Source organism: Jatropha curcas, chromosome 6 (assembly GCF_041381405.1).
Source record: "Jatropha curcas cultivar XTBG-Jc1 chromosome 6, XTBG_Jcur_1.0, whole genome shotgun sequence".
Lineage (NCBI taxonomy): Eukaryota > Viridiplantae > Streptophyta > Magnoliopsida > Malpighiales > Euphorbiaceae > Jatropha > Jatropha curcas.
This window is the reverse complement of record NC_143156.1, coordinates 5,629,899-5,654,618: the sequence shown is the minus strand read 5'-3', so window position 1 is coordinate 5,654,618 and position 24,720 is coordinate 5,629,899. Positions and strand designations below refer to the sequence as shown.

The 24,720-nt window shown below is 31.8% G+C and overlaps 2 protein-coding genes and 2 pseudogenes across 2 annotated transcripts; 1 reads left to right on the top strand and 3 right to left on the bottom strand.

The window, feature by feature from the left end:
* Nucleotides 1–12,929: 12,929 nt before the first annotated feature.
* Nucleotides 12,930–15,053, top strand: LOC105634524 (L-type lectin-domain containing receptor kinase IX.1 pseudogene; annotated as a pseudogene).
* A 5,184-nt stretch (nucleotides 15,054–20,237) lies between these two features.
* LOC149495392 (pathogenesis-related protein 1 pseudogene) lies at nucleotides 20,238–20,723 on the bottom strand (annotated as a pseudogene).
* A 1,024-nt stretch (nucleotides 20,724–21,747) lies between these two features.
* Nucleotides 21,748–22,366, bottom strand: LOC105634506 (pathogenesis-related protein 1). Its single transcript, XM_012217371.4, has one exon. It carries the CDS (start codon nucleotides 22,324–22,326, stop codon nucleotides 21,838–21,840), a length of 489 nt encoding a protein of 162 aa, XP_012072761.3. The 5' UTR covers nucleotides 22,327–22,366; the 3' UTR covers nucleotides 21,748–21,837.
* A 1,390-nt stretch (nucleotides 22,367–23,756) lies between these two features.
* LOC105634505 (pathogenesis-related protein 1) lies at nucleotides 23,757–24,490 on the bottom strand. The gene has a single exon (XM_012217370.4). It carries the CDS (start codon nucleotides 24,444–24,446, stop codon nucleotides 23,955–23,957), a length of 492 nt encoding a protein of 163 aa, XP_012072760.1. The 5' UTR covers nucleotides 24,447–24,490; the 3' UTR covers nucleotides 23,757–23,954.
* Between the last annotated feature and the right edge of the window lie 230 nt (nucleotides 24,491–24,720).

Genomic DNA, 24,720 nt, shown 5'->3' with positions numbered 1-24,720 from the left:
AGAAACCCAAGTAGTGAAATGTACTGAAAATAGAAGAACAGTTTAGAACTTGGTATATTCACTTATCAGAATTCCAGAGTTCTAATATTCAGAGAAGATAAAACTTATTTCAGTTTTAGAACATTAATCCATTAACACTTTTAGCATTTCTAAAATATAAACAGAAGTGTAAGTAAAGTACTATCAAGCAAAACTTCAGGAATTAAAAAGATCAACACAGTGATTTATACTGGTTCGGCACTAACTCGCCTACATTCACTCCCCAAGACTCATATTGAGATCCTCAACTATGTTATCTCTTTTCAAGGGTAAGAGACAAACCAACAGTATAAGGCAATAGATCAACTGTAACATCCTCTTGAGTTGAGTCGGGTTGGACCAAACCTGGTTGGGGTAGAATGGATGATAAGTGGACTTATTTGCATGGAAAGTTTAGGACTTGTTTGCCTCCAAACATATAGCTTGGGTAGTAAGTTGTAGCCTTTGTATACTTGAGGTACCAATTAGAGAGTTTACACAGCCAAATCACTTCTTCTAGAGTCTACCCGTTCCTATCATTTTCACTTTCCTATTTTCACGTTTTTCATTTTCTTCTTACGTTTCCCTTCCATTTCCTTGCACTTTTCATGCAAGTTACGCAGTAAGTCCACTCCAAGTAAGTAGAATTCCTTGAAGTTATATGTTATTCACTCTTTAATTGAGTTATATTGGAGATGAGTTATTAGAATTCTTGTGTATAGGAGAAGAAAGTTCAAAGGTAGCAGAAAAGAGAAGCTAAAACAGAGCCCCAGCTTTGTGGCAAGACAGGTTTGATATCTCTTGTTATTTCCCATGTTCTTTGCATGAAAAATTGTGTGGAGTGTTGCTCATGAGATCATATGTTGCTTACTGTGGCGTGAGAGGATTGAAAATGATGTGAAAACAGGGGATGGAATGAGTTTATGAACCAGAGTTTGCTGGAAATTTTACCAGCAACTTCATCTTGATTTTGACCCCCGTAAATGATGGAACTAGGAATTATCATAGAAGAGTTATTTGTTCCTCTATGTGTTATCTTTACGTGGGCTTTTGAATCACTCAATTTGAAGTTGTATATTGAGAGTTATGGCCAAAAGAACACAGACTGCACAATCTGGAAACACGTCGCGCGCCCGCGCGGTCTGGAAAGCAAGTCGCGCTCGCGACTTTCACATGCGCGGTCGCGACTTCGGCCAGAAGCTCTCTGACTCTCAGTTTGCGCATTTCGCGCTCGCGAACTCCACAAGCGCGCTCGCGACTTGTGCTGCGCGGTCGCGACTTGAGCCAGAAACCTCTCTGACTCTCGATTGCACTTCTCGCGCTCGCGAGGTTTGAAGACGCGCTCGCGACTTCTCCCTGGGAAGCATCTCGCGCTCGCGACTTTTCCCTGCGAGCTCGCGACTTGTGTTTTCATGCATTTTGGACTTCATTTTCTATACAATTACATTCCTTTGCTCAACATGCATGCATCCAATCATTGTAAAACAAAAATATAATATAAGAACATGGATTAAAACAACATGTAAGCATTTATATGGTGTGAAATCAAATCAATATGATGAACTATGATGTTGTGAAACCATTTATGTGCTATTGTGTTACATTGTTGACATGCTAATCTTAAGCTCCATTGAGGTTAGGTAGAAACCATGTAGATAAGGCTATGTCGCGACATAGAATAGCAGATCTGCGCCCCATACAGTTTGGAACTCCGGCTACAGGCCGTTGAGTGGATATGATTAAACCGTGCGGTGCAAATCTGGTTAGGGGCACCAAAACGGACATTATTGGCATAGGCGAATCCGGTTCGGGGCCTATAGCATACAGTTTCACCCAGTTTCATACAGTTTATCTTATCACTTCGGTTTCACTATAACCTTATGGAGCCATACAGATATTTTAACTTGCTATTGCATGAATCAGACAGTAAAATAAACAGTAAGAAAGATCATCAAGGTGAAATGAAAGCCGTATGTTATGTGTGATTATATGTACTTACATAATTCTTTCTGCATATATGTGTGCTTAATTATGTCTTTCTATATTGAGATATCCACTGAGCTGTAATAGCTCAGGGAGTTACCTGTTTAACTCGCAGGTTTTGAGACTGGTCTATAGAGCGACAGCGTACAACTGCAGCAGTTCATCTGTAGAAGACACGGTCTTCAGGGTAGCTCCCTATTTTGATATGTATCTTTTATTATTCTTTCATGGCATGTACAGGGCACACAGTTGGGCCCATCTCATTTTGAACACTTGTATCATGTATATACATATTCAGTACACTAGTAATGTAAACGGCATCGGTATATATATATACATATTCAGTATTATGATATCAGCATGTCTAATCATACAGTCAACCAGTGTTGTAGCATCTCGACTCGGTTCATTCGGGTTAACGGGTGGACCGGGAAGGGGTGTTACATCAACACCTAGATCTACCCTTTATCCCACTAGATTTTTCACAGGTTCTAGTTAACCTCAACCCTTTCTGTTTTTGGCAGAGTACAGAAACTCAATCCAAGACATTAGAATCTCTCTTACGGAGAAGGTTGTTTAATAACCTCTTTCACAATATCCTCTAACCTAAGCTATTATACAATTGTTTATCAAATAAAAACCTGTCTACTAAAGATTACAGAATCTAAATAGACAGACAGAAATGCAAATATAAGCACAGGAAAAAATAGTTTTTCAGATTAGAAAATCGTTTAGAATACAGAACCGTTTTTCAAGAGTAGTTATCAAAATTCTTTTCTCTTTTAAAGATAAAAACGTGAAGTGTAAAGATGAAAAGAAAAATGGGGGTAGAGAGTAAGTTTTGAGAGATAAAGGATGTGATCAATAGGTGAATACTCTTAAAACGAAAACTCTTTCCTCCACTTTGTTCAAAGAGTGAAAACTCCTTTTTATAGAGAGATTTGTGACTCGCTTTTGGAAAGTGGATATTTCATTTTGAAATCAGAATATTTGCTTTCCTTATTTAGAAGATACGAGAATCTTAGTTACCACAAATTTGTTTTATTCTTTTGGTAAGAAAATAGGGGACGATCTTTCTTTCCATAAAGATTTTTCGAAAGCAATTTATTTGAGAAATATTTTTCTAAAAGATTCTACTTACTAAAACGAAAAGAATAAGATCTTCCTTCGTTTTAGGTAAGAGAATAAATTAAAATTCTTTAGATCTTCAAAGAGGATTGCCGAAAAAGAAAGCATACGATTTATTATCAAAATCGTTAGAGACATAATCTCTTTAATTTTAGATAACTGAATCATTTTGATTTCTTTTAAAGGAATTTCGAAAACACCTATGGCGAAAAAATTTATTTTGAAAAACCTAATTTTCGAAAAATATTTTTGATGAGAGAAAGATTAGTTTTTGTGCTTATAGATGAATTTTCTCTCTATCCTACAATGTATCCTAAATGCCTAATGTAATATCCTCAATTTTGTAGTTCTTTCTATTCTAGCTTTTTCGATGAATTCGGTTATCCGAAAAAAAAAAAAACAAAAAGGAAAACTTAGAATAATGGGAAACATTATATATTGAGGATATTAATATTAATTAAATGAAACATTAATTGATCTTTGCAAATCAATGTGAAAGCTTAAAGGAAATCAAAAATGAGTTAAAAGATGAATGACTTCTCGGTAAAGCACGATTTTACCCGAAAAGCTTGAAAAACGGTAATTTCCGTACGATTTTTACCAAGTGGAGTTTAGAATATTAAATACACTTCGTTTATACCTAATAGGACTAAAGTAAAATGATTAAAAAGATTAGAGTGCCAAAGGATGAAGGGAAAACAAAAGGGAGGATTATAGTGCAAATTGCATTTAAAGGACATGGAAGGAATTTTTAATAAAGTTTATTATATAATTTTATTGAAGAAGAGGAAAGAACCACGACACTTCACTCATTGTTGCAGGCCAAACCGTTCAAGAAGAGAGGAGGAGGATTTTGAGTCAAAACCAAGCAAAAAGAAGGTGAAAATCAAAGAATTTTCAAGTAGTTCTTAAGAAAATGTTAGTTATTTTCACTTCCTCCTTCATTTCTATGGATTACTTTTTGAATTCCATGAACTTTGAAGTGAGGTGCTTGTTTGTGTAATCTTATTTGGTGAAGATGAAGTGATGAGAAGTGATTTTAAGGTGATTTAAGATGATTGAAAGTAGTTATGCATGAATTCAAAGTCTAAGTTGCATAAGTCACCAAGATGGATGATTTTGAGTTTGTTCTTGATATGCCATGAACTAGGGATTCTGATATTCTTATATTATGATGTTATGTAAGTAATAGAAGAGTTGGATTGCATGAATTTGTGCTGGAAGTGAGGTGAGAATGCTTAAACATATATAAATTATTGTTGGACATGTTACAGTTGGGCTGCCTGAAATTCAGCTTCTGTAATTGACCTATTTGACTAAGCAAATGAACTCCAAAATTTATGAAATTTGATATGGAGATAGACTGAGATGTTGGGTAGGTCGTGTTAAAATTTAAAGGCCATTGGATAAAAGCAAATGGAGTTATAAGTAAATCAATGCAGGCTGCTCAGCATGAGAAAAACTGAACTTTAGATTCTATAATTATGTCATTTAAAAATGAAATGAGCTTTAAAAATTATGAAATTTTCCAGAACAGTACCCTAAGATGTTGGGAACATGCTGTCAAAATTTCAGGGCAATTGAATATGGTGAATTCAAGATATAGTCAACGCAATACCAGCTACTCAAATGCTGAAATTCTGCATGTCATAAACCTTGAACGAATTTAGCATGCTATTCACTTCTATTGTTTTCATTGTTAATATTCTATGTCTAGGATGTGGTTAAGTGTTGGATATGAAGTGTTTCATGCTTAAACTCAGATCATATAACACTTGGACAAGTATAGTGAAAATGAAAGAAAAAGCATGAGACTACATTCTAATGCTTAATTTACATTCTTATAGAAGTGCATGTGTGTACATTGTGTAGTATGATCTTAATGTGAGTATTAATATCATGCTACAGCTGCTGAGAGAAAGGGAGTTGAGGAGAGGGTGATTACTAGAGGAAAAGGGCTAGGGGAGCCATCTAGTTCCGATTAGTGTATATTATTCCTTTCCTACTTTTATTTAAACAAAATGAAATTGATTTTGCAAAATATTTTCAATGGATTTGCTTTAGGAATTATAATTATATTCATAAGTTTTTAAAGAGGAAAAAGATTATTTTGAAAGCATACGACCGAATGATATTTGTAAATGAATTTTATGATTCTTATACTGTGAAAGAGGAGGATGTTGGCCAATTGATATCTGTAGTATGAGGGGTGGTCGTGATTGAATGTTTTTAGCAGTGGTTGTGAAATGAAATGTTGTCCATTGTGATTTTGATATTAGTACATAAATGGAATGGTTTAAAAGTCTTACAGCTGATATAGATATGTTTATTACCCCGAATATCATTTCATTTGTTGAAGTTGATATTACGATCGATTGAACATGGATATCATCACTAGATGATATATGATTGATATGAAATTCTCCCTCCATGTTGAGGTTGTAGATTGCTCCCTCTTCTGTTGAAATCATATCACATATTCAGGTTGTAGATAGCAGGTCTAGATGTGCACATTAGACACTGATGGCCCTCAGAATTGACTCTATAAAAGCTGTAAAGACCATATTATGAATTGATGATTTAAATGGTATTGATTTATTTTGTTTCTTATTTTCTTTACCATGGTGGATTTATGAATTATCATTCCTTATTATTTTTATTAGTACACCACTAAGCCATATGCTTAGTGATAGTTGCTTTTGTACTATCGCAGGTAAAGAAAAGGAAAAAGAACCAAGAGAGGATCATTTTTATTTGATGTAGATAGTATGCTACTGATGTAGCTATTGTATATTTGACTTCTTTTAGAATATGTATGATGTATTAAACATTAACAGATCATCTATGTATATTTGAGCAGATTCATGTGAATTATGATTGTATGAATTTGAAAATTTATAGTCTATTAAGTAATTAATTTCTATTATGTATCTAAGATTTGAACAGAACTCCAATATGTAATTAAATCATCTATGGACTTATGGGTTATGGAACCATTTTATGTTTTTAATAATATGTTTAAGAAATTATATTGAGATTACTAGTTAGTAAATTATAGACATTTCTTTCTAACAGGTGAACGAACCAAAATAAGTTATACATTTAATAACTAAAGTATTGCTACAAGATATAAAAAAAAAATGAAGGAAATAAAAAGGTTTAAGTCCCTTGTAGTATACTTAGTAAGCATTTATAAGAATTAAGTGCTTATTAATTATATTACGGGCGACATGCCATGTCTTACAGTAGGGTAAGGTGTGACACCTAACCACTAGGGTCTTCGGATATCTTCACACACTATGGATTTTTGTAGGACTTGCCTTGTTCGCTTTCTTTCCATAAGAATTCTGCATAAAATAATATTAGCACAAATAATATAATTTAAATTTATTTATTTTGTTTTAATCATCAAAATTCGGAGATTAGAATTTGACCCTTAAGCCAACAGTGCTAGGCTCTGGAAGTCCAGGGTATTTGTAGCACGGGCGTGCTGATTGGCACGGGCTGGACGTGCTAAAATATTTTGCTTCATTTTGTCCTTTTCTGTGCCAAAACTCTACAAATTTTCTTAAGATCAAGTGAGTTGTGTTTCGAGGAAGCTTTTAAATAAAAATATAACAAAATTAAATAAAAACTAACTTAAATAATACTAAAAATCTTAATAAAAATTATATTGAACATACTATAAAAATAACACTATCAAAATTCCCCAAACTTAAACCATTGCTTGTCCACAATTTCAATAAGTATCAAAAGTCATTATCATGAGAATAAATCATGTGTTTCCTATGCTAATTATATTCTAGCAAAAATTCAATTTTCAATAAAACACATTCCTTAATTTAAACATAAGTTAACAAGATTTTTAACACCAACAATTATTCAACTTATGATAGGTAGAGTATGAATTTTCACAAAAATCATTTAACCTTTAAATAAGAAATTTAAATATAAGTTCAACATTCCCATAGGCAAAATTAGTCATCCCTTCTCCACAATTGAATTGCATACAATTTAAAAGATCAAAAGGTCTTTATTTAGGTTGTAATGGGATTTTAGGGGTATAATCTTAGCTAAGTAAAGAAAAGGATAATATGCCATACAAAAGTACAAAGAATGTTTCAGGATTTTCATTTATATTAAAAACGAATTTTTATTTGTAAAGGGGAACTAACTTTGAAGTCTCTTATTAGCTTGAAATTAGAGGTATTTTTGGCAAGGTCTCTTTATAGCACTTTTGATATTTTCTCCTTTGCTAAAGTTCCCCAAACTTGAATTCTTGATTAATTGCTTCTCTTATGGGGTTTTTCTTTCTTTTTATTTTTATTTTTTTTATTTTTGTTTTATTTATTTATTTTTTTTCTCATTTGTTAGTATTAATGAAATTTTCTCCCTTTGTTGCTATGTTTTAATAAAAATCAAATCCTTCAATTACACATTATTGCACTTAGGGTAGAAAATTAATTTGGTTTAATGGCTAGGTTTAAATATGGGTGAACAATAAATTTTTGGTATAGGCTTCAAATTGCTTGCAAGGGTCATATTTTAACTTAGGTGGTCTAGCCTAAATATGAAGTTTTAACAAAAAATAAATCATCTCTTTATAAATGTAAGCATTTAAAATTTTTGTCTTGAAGAGAATTTTAATTTGTTCTAGGAATGTTAAGGTTAAATAAATTTTGATTAAAACATATCTATATATCATAGAATTCACAAAATTAGTGTTTATAATTTTAGAAATAAATAGTTAAATCAAAGAATCATGTTAAGTCAAAAATTAAAATTTAAGCTGAAAAATAATTAACTTCGAAGAACAACTAAATTCATTGCAAGTTAATGAATTATGATAATTTTTTAAAATTGCTCACAATTATTTCAACCATATTAAACTAATGAAATAAACAAACAAAATAATAAAATAAAATGAAATTTTAACTAAAATTTTCCTTTCCCCAACTTAATCTAGCACATTGTCTCCAATGTGTGCAAAAATAAGATCAATTCCCCAAACTTATCATAAATCATCAATGCAAGGTAAGAAAACAAAAATAAAGTAGAAAACACCTTACCACCATTGTATTGACAAATACAATAAAAGACAAGGAAACAAAGGGCATGGTTCTAATGCCTAAATTCTGAAAATGGGAAAGAACAACAACAACATAATAATAATAATAATATAGACCTAATTGTTAAGAAAGGAAATATAAAAAAAATTGAAATAAAAAAATAAAAAATGGAAAAAAAATTCTTATAAAAATAATTAAAAGCAAATAATTTAAAAAAAAAAGTGAACGCAAGTCAAAAAGAAAGAAAGAAAGAATGAAAAAGTAGGTAGAGTAGGACCTAAAAAAGAGAGAAAGAAAGAAAGAGAAAAAAAAATATAGCGTAGGACAAAAAAGAAAGAAAGAAAGAAAAAGTAGGTAGAGTAAAAAAAAAAAAAAAAATTAAAAGCAAAGTAAGGTTGACCGTGCTGCCTGGGAGTGCTAGGTAGCACGAGGGTGCTGAGGAGCACATCCTGACAGTGCTAGAGTCTGACTATTGACGTATTTTTCTCTAAAAACAGCACGGGGGTGCTAAGTAGCATGCCCTACCCGTGCTAGAGCCTGACTTTGGCACTTCCAATCAATTTTCAAGTCTCTTTAATCCTTTTTTTTGACTTGCAATATGGGTACAAAACACCAAAATAAAAGAAAATAATGGTTTAAAGATGGGAAAACAAAATGAAAAATACAAGTAATAATAAAATAAAATAAAATAAAATAAAAATTGCAAAGAAAGAGAAAGAAAATGATGGGTTGCCTCCTATTAGCGTTTTGTTTAAAGTCTTTAAACTCGACTTTCGAGAAGTTTATCAAATAACGGCATTCGCCCATAGTATGTATCTTGTACTATCACACATGGGTCTTAGTTGAAAATGCCCTCAAGATTGGTTAGTTTGAGAAAATTTATGCTAGTCATATCAACAACATCTCGCTTTGAATGATGAACTTGGAGAAAAACCTGTATTAGATCATGGAGAACACAATTTATTAAATGTGGTATTATTGGAAAGAAAGGATCTTCTGGTGGTGTATATATAAAGACCATTGATGAGCTCAAATCAATAGTTTCAATTATTTCTTCATCCACCAATATTGCTTTCTGCTTGTTTTCATTTAGACTCTCACCCAAGGTCCCTTCCAACTGTACCTCATTTTTTTTATGGTCATTAATAATCATGTTCGAAAACAAGAAATTGAGTTTTAATCCGTCTTCAAAAGAATAGCATTTTTCACATGTAGGCTTTACTTCTTCTAAATATGCAATTTCCCATGAAGTTTCCTCAGAATTCACCTTGCACTCATTATCTTGATATCCATTAATTGCCATGGTTATCAATTTCGTTGCTTGTACCTCCAAATTCTTTATTGCTGCTTGTTGGACCTTAAAACTCTTGCGAGTTTCATTCATAAATTCAATGTGAGATTTAGTAAGGGCAGAAATAAAATCCTATAAATTCTTTTGCTTTTCTTTTTCATACTCAAAATTTTGAGGATATTGGTGATTCCAACCAAGTAGTGAATGATCCCAATGCCAACGGTAGTCAAAATCTGCCATATCATTTAACATGTAAAGTAAATTTTCATAGCTGCTTTGCAGAAGGTGAATACCAGTTGTAGAAAATCCATTATCTATCCAACTTCTAGTTTCTTCATCTAATCCACAATAGAATATGTAAGTGAGATATTTATTTGTAAAATTATGACAAGGAAATCTCTCCAACAATTCATTAAATCTTGCCCAAGCTGCATAAAATGGCTCTAAATGTTGTTGAATAAAACTTGCGACTACTTGTTGATGAAACATCTCAAAATATTTCGCAGGAAAAATAAAAAAAATGATAAAATAAAGAAAAACTATAAATAATATAAACAGATATTTCAATTAACAAAAAAAAAATGTCTAAATTAATAATATGTTAATTAGTATTGATATTGGTAACGTCAATCCCCGGCAACGGCGCCAAAAACTTGACAGTGATTTTCGCAAGTGTACGAAATCGCTACAAGTAATACATGATGAGTAGAATATCGTTCCCACGAGGATTGTATACCAAGTACCAAAATTATATTAACCTATTATTATTTAAATGATAATTGAGGAATTTGTTTCAAGAATTTAAATTTAAGTAAAAATAAGAAGTCAAGCAACAATATTTGATTAAAAGAAATCAAGGATTTGAAGCTACTAAGGAATTTGACTTCACTTAACTCTATCCAATTTATTTTATTAATTTGATAATCAATTTTAATTGTTCAAGTAGGGGAAACAACCTAAAAATCACTAACAAGCTCTCCCGATGTATTGTTAGCTATTTTAACCCGATCTAATTACCTATCTTCTAATAGCGCAATCAAATATGAATTAAATCATTAAGTTTTATGATTTGTTTTGTGAATTCATAACCTAAGGTCATTAATTTATGAAAACCCCCCATGAGTCAAACCGTATAGCTTCCGCATCAAGTTATTATTCTCATGTAATTTATTACCTTTTTCATATCAAAAACCCTTCTCCCGATAGTGATTAATGAAATAAATCAATCCAGGGGAGAAACTCTGCCTAGAAGCATTAAGTTCAATAATAAATTATACTTTAAACAAAGAAAATCAAATCTAATATTATAAATTGGAAAAGAAATTAAGCTACATTAAATCCTTAGTATGAGAGTTTAGTTAAACATAGTACTTAAATAAAACTCAATAATACTTGATAAATATTCCATAATCAATAAGAATAATGAAAGAAATAAACAAGACAAAGAGTTTAGAAATAAGAACTAGTTAACAATTGACTTTGGATGGCTTCCTTGAATCTTTGCACAACTCTTGAATACTTGAACTCTTGAAGAAATAAAACTATATACAAGGCTAAGAGAATGAGATGAGATGGAGCTAGAATGGTATGATATGGGATATGAGATGGTATCCTTCCTCTCTTTATATAGACTTCTTGGGAGAGAACTTCTACATTGTTTAAGGAATAAATCCACATTGTTTAGGGAATAAATTCTCATTAGGTCTTAAATTTCTCCCAATCATGTCTCTTCCATGTGCATAGATTAGATCTTGATTTGCATGTGAAGAAAATTGTCCAAGATTAGCTCCTAAAATTGGTGGAAATTGGTTGGCATTTTTGACTCAATTTAGCTCTTGGTCTTTTAGCACGGGCGTGCGCCATAGCACGGGCGTGCGCCATAGCACGGTCAGGGCGTGCTAGGCTCTGGAAGTCCAGGGTATTTGTAGCACGGGCGTACTGTTTGGCACGGGCTGGGCGTGCTAAAATATTTTGCTTCATTTTGTCTTTTTCTGTGCCAAAACTCTACAAATTTTCTTAAGATCAAGTGAGTTGTGTTTCGAAGAAGTTTTGAAATAAAAATTATTACAGTTAGGATACAGCTACTCGTTCTCTACTATATTAATGTTATACTATATACATGGGTTTGATCGTGGAAATCCTATCTATTATTGGTAAACAACAACGTATTTCAATAAGTTCAAGTTTTGATAATTTAAAATGTATGTACTTTTAATAAGTTCTGAGTTTGGAAAATTTAAAGTTTATGGATATCCTACATATTTAAGGGTGTTTTAAATGGATTGGAATGCGTGCGAGTAGTAAAATTCTAAATGAGTTTCAATACAAATATTTAAAAAAGTCTATTTAAACGGACTTAATACATGAACAAATAATAAAATTTTAAAAGTTATATGGTCGGGGTAGTCTTTTTACCTTTCGTAAAAGATATCAGAAGTGAGAGGTTTCGAGTTTGATGAGTTTTTTCCACCATGAAAGTTGTCACTATTTTGGTGAATGTTATTGAAAGGGGAGGGCTGCCCCTATTATATAATCTACCTAGAAATGTTATTCTGATTCATTGAGTCTTGCATATATCCAAAAAATAAAATAAAATTTTAAACCAATAAGTATACAAGTAACTCAAAATTTAGCTTAAAAAAAAGAAAGACCTTGACTAGTATCAAAAAAATTTATTGTTGATTTTAAAAATCTCATTTTAATTAGCATATATGGGAATAAGTTGACAATGTCGTCAACCTCATTACCCGTTGACTACGCCAAAGTAATATTAACAATAGTCAATGAAACATCTTTAATCCAAAGACCTTGACCGGCTATATAATACGCCAAAGCATTAAGATACAGTGAAACATTATTTTACTTTATTAACTATTATATAGTCAAATTCTAACCACTCTTATCTCTATTTTAATGGAAAGGAAGACGCCATCATGTAGTGGTCTGGTTGATTTTAAATAAACAAGCTCTAAATATAAATAAAAAGAAATTATAGGATTTTTTTTTTCCATAAACTGTCAGAAGCTCAGACCCAATCTAGATAAGTTAATCGTCTAAATGTGCAAACACGTAAGATATCTTAATCAAGAGCATAATTGATTACTGATATATATATATTAATCAACAGAATATTATATGGTAGCCTTGTCTTTTTCTGATGATTTTTAGCTTCTTCAATAAATGACTGTAGAAAGTTAGACTGGATCTGTAACTCCACATATGAATCAAACTAATAAAATTAATGATTCTTATTAAAATGAAGGTATTTCTGACTATATACTTAGAAAAGAAAAATAAAATCGAACCTTTCTAAAAAAATTTTAATTTCATTGGTTTGATTCGTACGTGGAGTCTGGCACTGGTCTATACAAGTTTTTTGCTTTTCCTATTTATTTAGCACAACCAACATTTCTCATACCATGGCTTTGTACAACATTTTCACTACTTCTAAAATGACTCTTTCATTCCAAATAATCTTTTTCTTTCTCATAATAACTCATACAACTTCCCTAACTTTGAATTTTTCCAGCTTCAATCCGAATTCCCATTGTCTAAATTACGAACGAAATACTTCTGTCTCCCAAAATGCCATCCATCTCACCACAGACAATTCTACCATTTACGTTATCGGTCGAGTCACATATTGTAAACCAGTTTATCTTTGGAACAAAACCTCAAGAAATCTCACCGACTTCCACACAGCTTTTTCTTTTTCAATAGAGCCCAAAGATCTTATAAATAGTGGAGACGGAATGACTTTCTTTCTTTCATCGGAGAATTTCACTCTCGGGAATGATTTTGCTGGCGGTGGTCTCGGCCTTGCTAGAGAAAATCAGACCTCTAAATATCCATTTCTTGCAGTAGAATTTGATACTTTTCATAACAGTTGGGATCCGCCTTTTCGTCAACATGTAGGTATTAATATTAATTCTGTAAACTCTAATGCTACTACCGATTGGTCTTGGTCTAAAGGCATGGAAGATGGTCAAAAAGTTTTTGCTTCAATTACATATGACTCTACCCTAAAAAGATTAACTGTTAGTTTCACTGCATTTAGTGATTATCTGTTAATTGAGCAAAATCTTATTTATGATGTTGATTTAAGAGATTTCTTACCTGAATGGGTTAAGATAGGGTTTTCAGCTTCTACAGGATTGTCTTTCGAACAGCATAATCTTTATTCATGGTTTTTTACTTCAAATTTGCAAGAGCAAAAGCATGTAGTACCAAAAGTTAATACGTCACAAATAACTGATGTACCAAAAAATAATACATCGACAAACAGGTCCAACTCTAACAAAGTTATAGGACTTGCAATAGGGCTAAGCATTGGTTTATGTGTTTTTGTTGGTGTAATAATATCAAGTTTGTCATATTTTTGCTGCTGGAAAGAGAGTAGAGAGGAAAAGGGTAATGAAATTATCTCTAATTTATCAATTGATAATGAGTTTGAGAAGAACACCGGCCCGCGAAAGTTCTCTTACAATGATTTAGTTCGTGCAACCAATAACTTCTCAGAGCAAGAAAAGCTTGGAGAAGGAGGGTTTGGAGCAGTTTACAGAGGATATTTGAAAGAAGTAGATTTGTTTGTTGCAGTAAAGAGAATATCAAGAGGTTCCAAACAAGGAATAAGGGAATATGCATCAGAAGTAAAGGTAATTAGTCAATTGAGGCACAGAAATTTAGTGCAACTTTTAGGTTGGTGCCATGAAAGAGGAGAATTATTACTTGTTTATGAACTCATGCCTAATGGAAGCTTGGATTCCCATCTTTTTAAAGAAAATAAGTTTCTTACATGGGAAATGAGGTACAATATTGTTTTAGGGTTGGCTTCTGGATTACAGTACCTGCAAGAAGAATGGGAGCAATTAGTGGTGCATAGAGATATCAAATCAAGCAATATTATGCTAGATTCGAATTTTAATGCAAAACTTGGAGATTTTGGTCTGGCAAGACTTGTAGACCATAATAAAGGTTCTCAAACTACAGCTTTGGCAGGGACTTTAGGTTATATGGCACCAGAATGTGCCATTACAGGCAAAGCTAGTAAAGAAACAGATGTCTATAGTTTTGGAATCGTGGTGTTAGAAATTGCTTGTGGAAAGAATCCCATTAATCTAGAAGAAGAACGAGATGGAGAAAAAATTTCTGTAGTGCGATGGGTTTGGGATCTTTATGGAGAAGGAAAGCAGAAGTTACTTGAAGGTGCTGATCCAAGGCTAGATGGAGATTTTGATGAGCAACAATTGGTGTGTTTAATGGTTGTTGGGGTTTGGTGTGCTCACCTGGATGCAAAACTAAGACCTTCTATTAGGCAAGCAATTCAAGTTCTTAATTTTGAAGCTCCATTGCCTGTTCTTCCATTAAAGATGCCTGAGCCTTCATATGTTTCTTGTATATAGTGAAGGCTTCTTCACTGTCAACGTCTCTTCGTGATGGCGTGATTCATAATAACTCTAAAGATCAGACTTTGAGTTGTATGTTTTTAAATTCTAGTTTAATTATTGTAAAAATGTTTTGCTAAATTAATTATTCCATATGTATTTGTGTTGGTAATTTGCAGATGATTGATGGTTTTTTTGATTTGCAGATCATCGTCCCAAGCCGAGAATGTATGTTAATTAACAATAATAAAAAGTCCCATCCAGATTAAATCCACTAATCAGATGCTTCGGGTGAAAAAAAAAAAGCACCAGAGCATAAAAGTAAAACAACACTATGTGTGCATAAATCTATGGAAAATAAAAATATAGATTTAAAAGGTATTTTTAGAATGAAAGTAAATGATTTAAATTTTATTATTGCTAAAAATTAAAAAACACAAAAATTTCCTACAAAGTCCTCTCTCTTTCTCCCAAAATCTAAGCCACTAGTGAGCTCTTACCATGGTCACCCTTCTCCAATAGTAGAAAGAAATTTATTATTTGGATGGTTATGCAGATAAAAGTGCAGACCTTCTCACCAATAGAAGGAAGAAATTTGAAAATAATGAGATCGGACTTGTAGAAAACTATAGAGTAGAATAATAACTATAAATAACCATCAAGTGGATCAAGCAATCACCTATGACAAAATATTATGCTTTGTCAATTCGATCAGATGTTTCAAATCAAGATTGTATTTTCTTATTCTTTATATAAGTGGTTTATCATTAAATTTTCTATATAAAAATATACAAGCATATTGATCTGTATCTCATATCTATATAGTTTCCACTTAATAAAATTTCTAATTTGATTTCTTCTAAAAATAAAAAGTTGAAAAAATATGGAATTGTGAATCTTATTTTGAAGTTTTTTTCCTCTAAAATAGTGAAAAAATAGGTAATACTGAAAAACATGATTAAACTTAACTCAATGGATTAGGGACAGTCGTAGTATATCGAAGAATTAACAATTTCAATTCTTGGATTATTAACTACTTACTAGCATCAAAACTTTTAAAAAATTACATATATTAATTTATAATCTATTCGATATTTTAATTTATAAAATCACACGACATAAATTTATACATTTTTCAGTTATTAGTATTGTATTTAATAAAAGGTCCCATCCAGATTAAATCCACTAATCAATAAGCAGAGGATGCTTCGCGCAGGCCCGTCCGGGGGGGTGGGGGAGCACCAAAGCATAAAAGTAAAACAACAATATGTGTGCATAAATCTATGGAAAATAAAATATATAGATTTAAAAGGTATTTTTAGAATAAATGATTTAAATTTTATTATCGCTAAAAATTGAAAAATGATAAAAGTTTCATACAAAGGTCTCTCTCTTTTTCTTGAAATTTAAAATCTAGAAATTCTCTTTTCTTCTTTCACCGGCGTCGGCCATCGGTGAGCTCTCACCATGTTCACCCCTCTCTAATAGCAGGAAGAAATTTATTGTTTGGATGGTTATGCAGATAAAAGAGCATATCTCCTCACCAATAGAACCAAAAAATTTGAAGATAATCAGATAGAACTAAAAACTTAAAATCTCATTTTAATTTTATAAGTTGAAGTGTTCAATAAGTCAATTAAAATGTTTAATATGTGCAATTTTATAAATTGAAATGTTTAATACGTTAAAAATGGAAGTTGATGGTGCCACGAGCTTTTTCATAAAAAAATAGTAGTGAATTTATGTATTGAGCCAAAAAGGAAAGGATTTAACTTTTCTGTTAAGATGAATAACACTTGAGAGTTGAGGTAAATTTTGGCTTCTGTCAGGCCAATGTGCTTTAGTTTGATTCTTTTTTTACTTTGCCTAGAGCAAGGAGTAACGACTAAGGATTTCATATTCTTGTTTAGGTTAGGTTTGTTTCTGCAAAATAATTTACAGTAAAATATTTCATAATTTTCCATTAATTAGGGTGTTCACGAAAACAAACCAATGAAAAATATTTTTCTGGTTAAAAAAAAAATTAAATCATTTTTTAAGGAAAATAACTTTCCATTTTTGAGAGAGTAAAATATTTTCCGGACATTGACAAATTTTATAAATTTATATTTTTTTAATTTATTAATCATTATAGTCACTATCACCAGTTACTATTTACCACCGGCTACCGGTGGCTTTTTTCATAATTTATTTTATTTTTTTTTTTTTGCATTCTTCTCACATTTAACAATAAAACTTTTAAATTATAAAATTTTTATTATTATTAATATTTTTTTATAGTCTTATAAGATAAAGATTTTAATATTTTTAACTAATTTTCAATATTACAACCAAATATTGGAAAATAAGTCAAATGAAAAATATTTTCTTCAACAAGTTATTTTTCTATAAATTATTTTATGGAAACAAACGGAGCATTAGTAACATTTATATTTAGGTTGGATGTAATTAATTAAGAAAGGAGAAATAAGTAATATACCATCTATAAATTTATGAGATTTATCCTCCCTGCCCCCCAGTCAACATTGACAAGACTCAACTCTGCAAAGACTTGCAATAACACGACATCCATTCTCCAAACGACTTGAGCTCGATTGGAACACCACTAAATTGCAGTTTCCGAAGAAAACCAAAACCAATTGTGGGCAAGTTGAGAACCTTGATATCGCCTCTAGTATCAATAGTAACAATGTTTCCGGGTGAGTAAATGCAACCATCGAAATACACAGGCAATACTAAAGTCCCAATCTTTGTATGTTCCTTAATTGATAGCTTCTCAACATTGCATCGAGCTACTTGTTTTAGGCAAGATTCTAGTTTGAAATCCTTGATGTTTGTTGGTTCCACCAAATTTAAATTACTGAATTTAACTGTAGAAGTGGTGAATTCAGGTCGAACCTTAGAGACTAAAATCTTAATTTTTGTGTTAAAAAGAAGGGGGGTTTGTTTGTGAAAAATTCAACTTAACAGTTCAAAAAGAAAATTAATTAATTAAACTAAAGTAATAATGCAAATTGATGAAAAACTAATTCAAGGTGATTTCTAATCCAATGCGCAATTGATCACAGACAACTTATGATTTAATTACTCTTTGAATACTTAACTGAAATTTACCAAAAAGCATGTTAAATTCCCAAAACTCCCCTATTTCGTTAACTTGAGCCCAGCACCCTCATTAACTCTAATTATTAAACGATCGGGTATTAAGCAATCTCTTTCAATTTAATAAAAGCATTATGAATCAGGAAGTAGTTAAACTTGAACAACAATTTATAAAGCATAAACCATTTAATTCAACCCTATTGTCTCTATAGATTATTACTGAAAACTTGAAATATAATCAGTAATACCTAATTGTTACTAACATTCAAACTTTCATAACAATTACGGATTATGAAATCTGAAATAGCACTTAATCCTACCAAACAATTCACTAATAGGCCTTTTTAGCAAAGAATTCAATAGAATCAACTCAATAAGAACAAGAAACAACAGATATTCAAGAAGAAACTACTCATTTAAAACTCGAGTCTCACAAAAGTGCAAGGATGATAAATCCCTTGAATTGGTGTAAAGAAATTAGCCACTCATAATCATGGCTTCCAACCTCAAAAAAAAAAAGAATAAAGAACAAAAACCTAGATTAATAGATGAACTAAGAGAAGAAAAACGTGCCTCCTTGCTGCTGTAGAATCACTCCATATATAACACCTCCAAAAGGAAAAAGAATCCCTAATCAATTGGGAAATTCAAAAGCAGTAAACAGAAAATATTTGCTGTTCTGATTTTTCCCACGTTTTTCAGCATCTTCTGTTCCAAATCTGGCTCTGACTCCTTCAATAAATTTGAAAATCTCTCTCTCCGCTTTCTAACGAGCTAAGGCTCGCCCAAAACGAACATCTACAACAAGAATATGACCTAAAAAACGAAATCAGATTGAAGCAGAAATTCTGCTCAAAACGTTAATTTTCTATGACGTTTTTGAAGACCAAAACGACTTCATTTCATTTAATTGTCTTCCCAACAACTGTAAGGCTGTCTTCTAAGAATTCAATGGGCCTGGGTTGAGTTAGTTTGGACACTTGGAACTCCAGATATGAAGTCCACAATAGAACAGGTTGTGCTCAGTTATACAGCACATAGCTTCAAAATTCAGAGCTGAATTTGATCAATATTGAGACTGAATTAGCTTCTGATTCCTTTTGACAATTTTAGAACTTTATTTCATCTTTCCAGCGCATCAAACGGAATCCAATTTGAAGGTCTACAACTCCAGATATCCCTGAAAAACCGAACAAGGGTCAAGATAACAAAAAATGCTGGAATTTTACCAATTTAATCATATTACTCCAAATGCAACTAAAATAATGTCTAATTGGTAAAAATTGTCTAACGAAGTGAATTAAGCACATAAATAACCCAAAAATGCATACGAATATAGACAATAAAAGCACTTGATAATGCATTTATCAATCCTCATTGTAAGTGTTTGTTCTCCAAGGCCAGAAATCCCATGAAAGGGTAAAGCTTTGTAACTTCAGTCCTTTCCGGTAAGCAAGTAACCTTTTTGTGAAATCAAGAAGCTAGAACCTTTTGAAAGGTTTACTGAACTGTGTATTGTCGAACGAAATATCCAAGTTGGGAACTGAAATTGAAAGATCTCTGCATCTTCGAGATAAAGTGCTGAATTTTGCAATCCCTTTAAAGGTGCAAAAATTAAGGATGTGATGCACGATGTGGTCTGAAAGATGAAGAATTCCATATGGTGTAGCATTTGCTATCAGCTCGAGGGGTGGCTCCATAATTAAGTTTCTCAAAGATTCAAAAAATCCAAGAAAACAAGCGACGAGAGAGAGATTCTAAGTCTTATATGTAAGTAATAAAGGAAAAGCATTACTTTGTCTAAACCGAATCAGAGTAGGAATTAATACATGGTGTTAAAAGGAAACCTATTCTTCTTTTGACTTGGTAAAATTAGGTTTTATCTGAATTACACTAATTAATCTTTCTGCTAAATTCATAATTATTCAGAATAATTAAATAATGTATATATATCCAAGTCCTAAAAATAAAAGGGTCATGGCAAATATATTTTTAGGAAAATCGTAAATCAGGGGACTAAAAGTAATTAATCAACCCTTTTAAGCTACATAGTTGTCATGTACATTCATTAAGAGCGATAACGACATTTTATTAGCAGTTAACGGAAAGTAAACAAATGATTAAATACAATAACTGAGATAAAACCCAGCAATATATAATTAAATCTTTACAATCAGGAGTATAATCTAATGACTAAATAATATAATTTACTCAGTTGTTTAACCCTGATTATAGAAAATGAATGATTGATTGATTGATCGATCAATAGGGTTTTTGTCCTTCATAGTTACCAGGAGGATTATAGTTGCAGGAAATTAAGGTTCCACCATTATTGCATCTGACCTTAGCGCACCCTATACAAGTAGTGTCACGCCAAACCACCTGTTTATAATGACCACATTCTTTCCCTTCACAACAGTTGTTAGTGTTATAATCATAATCAGCCCCCTCATCAGTCCACATTTTCACTGCATCCGCCACGGAAAGATCATCCGAGCACCATGCCAAGTTTTCACCATACGGCCCTTCCGAATGGACAAGCTCGCAATCTCCAATGCGTTGACTTGTGTAGTCTTTCGCATATGCCTCTAACTTCTTATCCCATACTAAGGGTTTAAGACCAACAGCCTTTCGGGCTTCTGCGTGTGGTATTAGATAGTCTTCTGGTCCGTCGTGAGCGTTAGAGGGAAGAAGTAGGGTTCCACTCATGAGAAGAACAATAGCTAATGAGAGTTTGAAAGATATCATTTTTGATTATTTTTGTTTTCTTTATGGTGAAAAACAAGGTTAGGAAGTTAGTATGTATATATATATATATATATATGTAGAGACATTAGGAAGAGGAAGCTTTGTGACCCTTAAAGTTTTTTGCACTATAATAATGGCGAACTTCATGGTTTATGCAATGTCTTTTATATTTTTAACTTAATTTTACATGATAAAAAATAAATTCAAAATTGCTTGGTTTAATGGTTAAAGCCTTCCTTTTCAACTTCTATCAAATAGCTCAGATGCATCTGAACATTTCTAACATGTATCATTTTCTTCTTATCACGGGTTGGTATGCTTGCCTTCCTTTTCTACTTCTATATATAGTCAAATGATTAAATTTAATATTAATGAGGTGTGGTTTCTCGTCTCTGTCATCATAATTATTAACAAGTTAATGAATATTATTTAAAATGAAAGCAATACTTATCTATACTCGGTATATGATTCACCTATGGACTAAACTAATTATAAAGAATGTTTTGATTCAAACGAAGATATTTTTAACTATAAACTAAAAATAAAAAGGACAAATGGTGTTTATCAATGATGGTATAAATCAGTTTACATATTAACGAAGATCTTTGATTGGCTTGGTTTCATACACAAGAATTTTTCTTAAAGAGAGACTAGTATTATTGCTGTATAACCTACAATATTATACTAGAGCCTCTCATGAATTAAAAAAAAAAAAAAAAGATTAAATTTATTCAAATAGAGACAAGACTTATATATTTACATCCATTTTGTCTTTGCAGAAAGATGATGTCTAGAAGATAGTATTTGATGGCTTAAGTTATTGTAATCAGCAATTACGGGAGTAAATTGATAGTGAAACACAGGAAATGAGGACAAACTCCTAATATTTTATTTTATTCTATTTTTGGCTTAAAAATCTTGCCCCTTTACAAATAACCAAAAGCAAATCTCCATGCTGGAAATCAGGAAGACATGTATCATATTCTATTTTATTCCATTTTTTCTTGGTCAACTTAATCTAGGCTGAAACCGGAAGACATAAATCATATTCTTATAATCTTGGATATGAACCAGTACATATTTTATCCTTAGGTATATCTAAACGACATTATGATTAATAAGGTCGTTTCCCAATATAATTACCAGGAGGATCATAATTGCATCCAATAAAGGTTCCTCCATTAGTGCAGGTAACCTTAGCACACCCTAGGCGAACCGATTCGCGCCAGACCACTTGAGTATAATGGCCACAAACCCGGCCAGGAGCACAAGAATTAGAATTATAGTCGTAATAAGTTTTCTCATCAACCCACATTTTCACAGCTTCTTCGCCTGAAAGGTCTCCACTACCCCATGCCAAGTTCTCGCCGTAAGGCCCCTCTGAGTGCACAAGGTTGCATTCACTGACGTGCTGATTTGCGTAGTTTTGTGCATAGGCTGCTACTTTTTTGTCCCAGCTCATAGGTCCAAGTCCAACGACTGCTCGAGCTTGGTTGTGAGCATTCAGATAGTCTTCAGGTGTTTGTTGGGCGTTGAAGGGAACGGGTAGAAGTAAGACTGTGGCTATGAAAAGAGGAAGGGCTAATAATTTGACACTACACATTATGCAAGGTGAAATATTGTTGATTTGGTGAAGTGGTATTTGATGGGTATTGTATTTATAGGCAGATTAAGGATCATGTATTCTGAAATAGCAGAATACATAATTTAACATTTAACTTTGAGAAAAAAAAAAGTTACGGTACTCTAGATTTTAGAATCGATCTTCACTTTTTATAATAATTTAACATTGAACTTTACTTTTTATAATAATTTTATACATTTTTACACTAAAAATAATAATTTTTAGGTTATTTAGCTTTTACGTGTAAAATATATTGGTTTGATTTAATACAACTTCTCAAACAATTTATATTTTTTTATTATCCAATAAGTTATTAATTGATTTAATCTTATAAGGTGAGGTATTATAAATCAAATAAAATATTTAATATATAAAATTTTATAAGTTAATATATTGAATAGATTAAAGTAAAAATGGAGGTAATTTTATGTATTGTGCATTTTGAAATGTTGCACTACTGGTCAACTGATTGGAATTTTTTTTTTTTTTTTTTTTTTTTTTTTTTTTTTTTTTTTTTTTTTTTTTTTTTTTTTGGCTTTCATACGCCATGTTCACATGCTCGCATTGACCTCTTTTGGATTATCTACCCATTTTAGTCAATATAATAATCTTAACATTAATTAGATTGTAAATTCAAATCTAAAGATTAGATTATAAATGAATTTTTTTATTAATTAGTACTTCCTCCTTCTCATAAACATAATCTCACTTTCTTTTTTCACTTATTCCAAATTATAATTATATTTCTCATTTTAGAAGAAAATAATATCTACTTCCTATTCTACACATATACAATATGCATATATATATATATATATATATATATATATATATATTAATCAAATCTTAAAATAGATAATTAATTAAATATGAACCTCTCATATTTATAATTTACAAAAAAAATGAAAAGTTATAGAAAAAACCACATAAAGACTGTGGTTTAAGTATATTAACTTAATCTATATGAAAGTCAAATTATGTCTATTTTTATGAAATGGAGAAAAATATTTAGTACATAAAGTAAAAATTATAAAATTAATGATCATCATTTTGAGTATTACAATTAAATAACTAAACTAAATGTGTGTGTGCTTGGGTTACTAATTGGTCTTACATATGTTAGTCTTGTGTATGTTAATTAGAGGATTGATTAGGCTTAAGATGGGTAGATCAATATATGGACAAGTTATAGAGTTAATGTGCATAAAATTTCTTAGAGAAACCTATAGATTGTGGGTCAGTGGCAAATTTGGCTGAACATATGTAAAGATTTCTCAGATTCGATCCCTACTAAATACACTTGCAGGGAGGGGCGAAGAGCATTAACTGTTACTAAGTTCCGAGCGAGATTAGGCGGTTCTGGATAATACGTAAGATCCGAAAACCGATGGTTTAAAAAAAAAAATCTCTTAGAGAAGACATAATAAAATAAAGCTGGTAGCAATCTAATTAATTGGATAGAACATTCAAATTAAATAAGCTTCACACATTTCTTTTTATTCTCTGAAGCCAATAAATTATACACTAATTGCATGGCTTCTATTCAACTAGTAATACTAATAGTTAATTAATATTTTGTGGAAGCTTTTTAATAATAAAAAAGATAATTAGTAAGGTTTTTGGCCAACATAGTTGCCAGGAGGATCATAGTTACAAGTAACAAAAGTTCCTCCATTGCTGCACCTCACCTTAGCACATCCAACGCGAACAGAGTCACGCCAAACCACCTGAGTATAATGGCCACACATCTGGCCGGGAGAACAAGAATTAGAATCATAGTCATAATAGGCCTTCTCATCAACCCACATCTTCACAGCATCTGTGCCTGAAAGTTCAGCACTACTCCATGCCAAGTTCTCGCCATAAGGCCCGCCGGAGTGCACAAGATTGCAGTCTCCGGCGCGTTGGCTTGCGTAATTCTGTGCGTAGGCAGCTACTGTGTCGTCCCACGACAGTGGGCCAACACCTACAGCTGCACGAGCTTGGTTATGGGCATCTAAGTAATCTTGTTGTTGGTCTTGGGATTGTATAGGAAGGATTAGAGCTAAGTTGATGAGAGCAAAGAGAGGAAATAGTGAATTCTTGAATGAAAGTTTCATTTTTGCTGTTTGGTTTTGTATGCAATGTAAGAGAAGATGTTATATTGGTTTATGGATGAAGAAAAATGAGATGTTTGAGAAGTATTTATAGGCATTTTAGGGTTGGAAAATTATCTGAATTTTCTTAGGAGTAACATGCAGTTCAATAAATTTCAAAAAGAAAATGCACTTAACTGAATTTTCATTGAAGGAACGTGTCGTAATTACTCTGTTTTGCATTCAGGTTGAAATTATTTTATTAAAAATTTATTTATTTTTAACTTACATTTAAAAT

Excerpts from the sequence above, each read along its gene's own strand:
- LOC105634506 (XM_012217371.4), bottom strand. The coding sequence starts at position 22,326 with ATGTGTAGTGTCAAATTATTAGCCCTTCCTCTTTTCATAGCCACAGTC.
- LOC105634505 (XM_012217370.4), bottom strand. The coding sequence starts at position 24,446 with ATGAAACTTTCATTCAAGAATTCACTATTTCCTCTCTTTGCTCTCATC.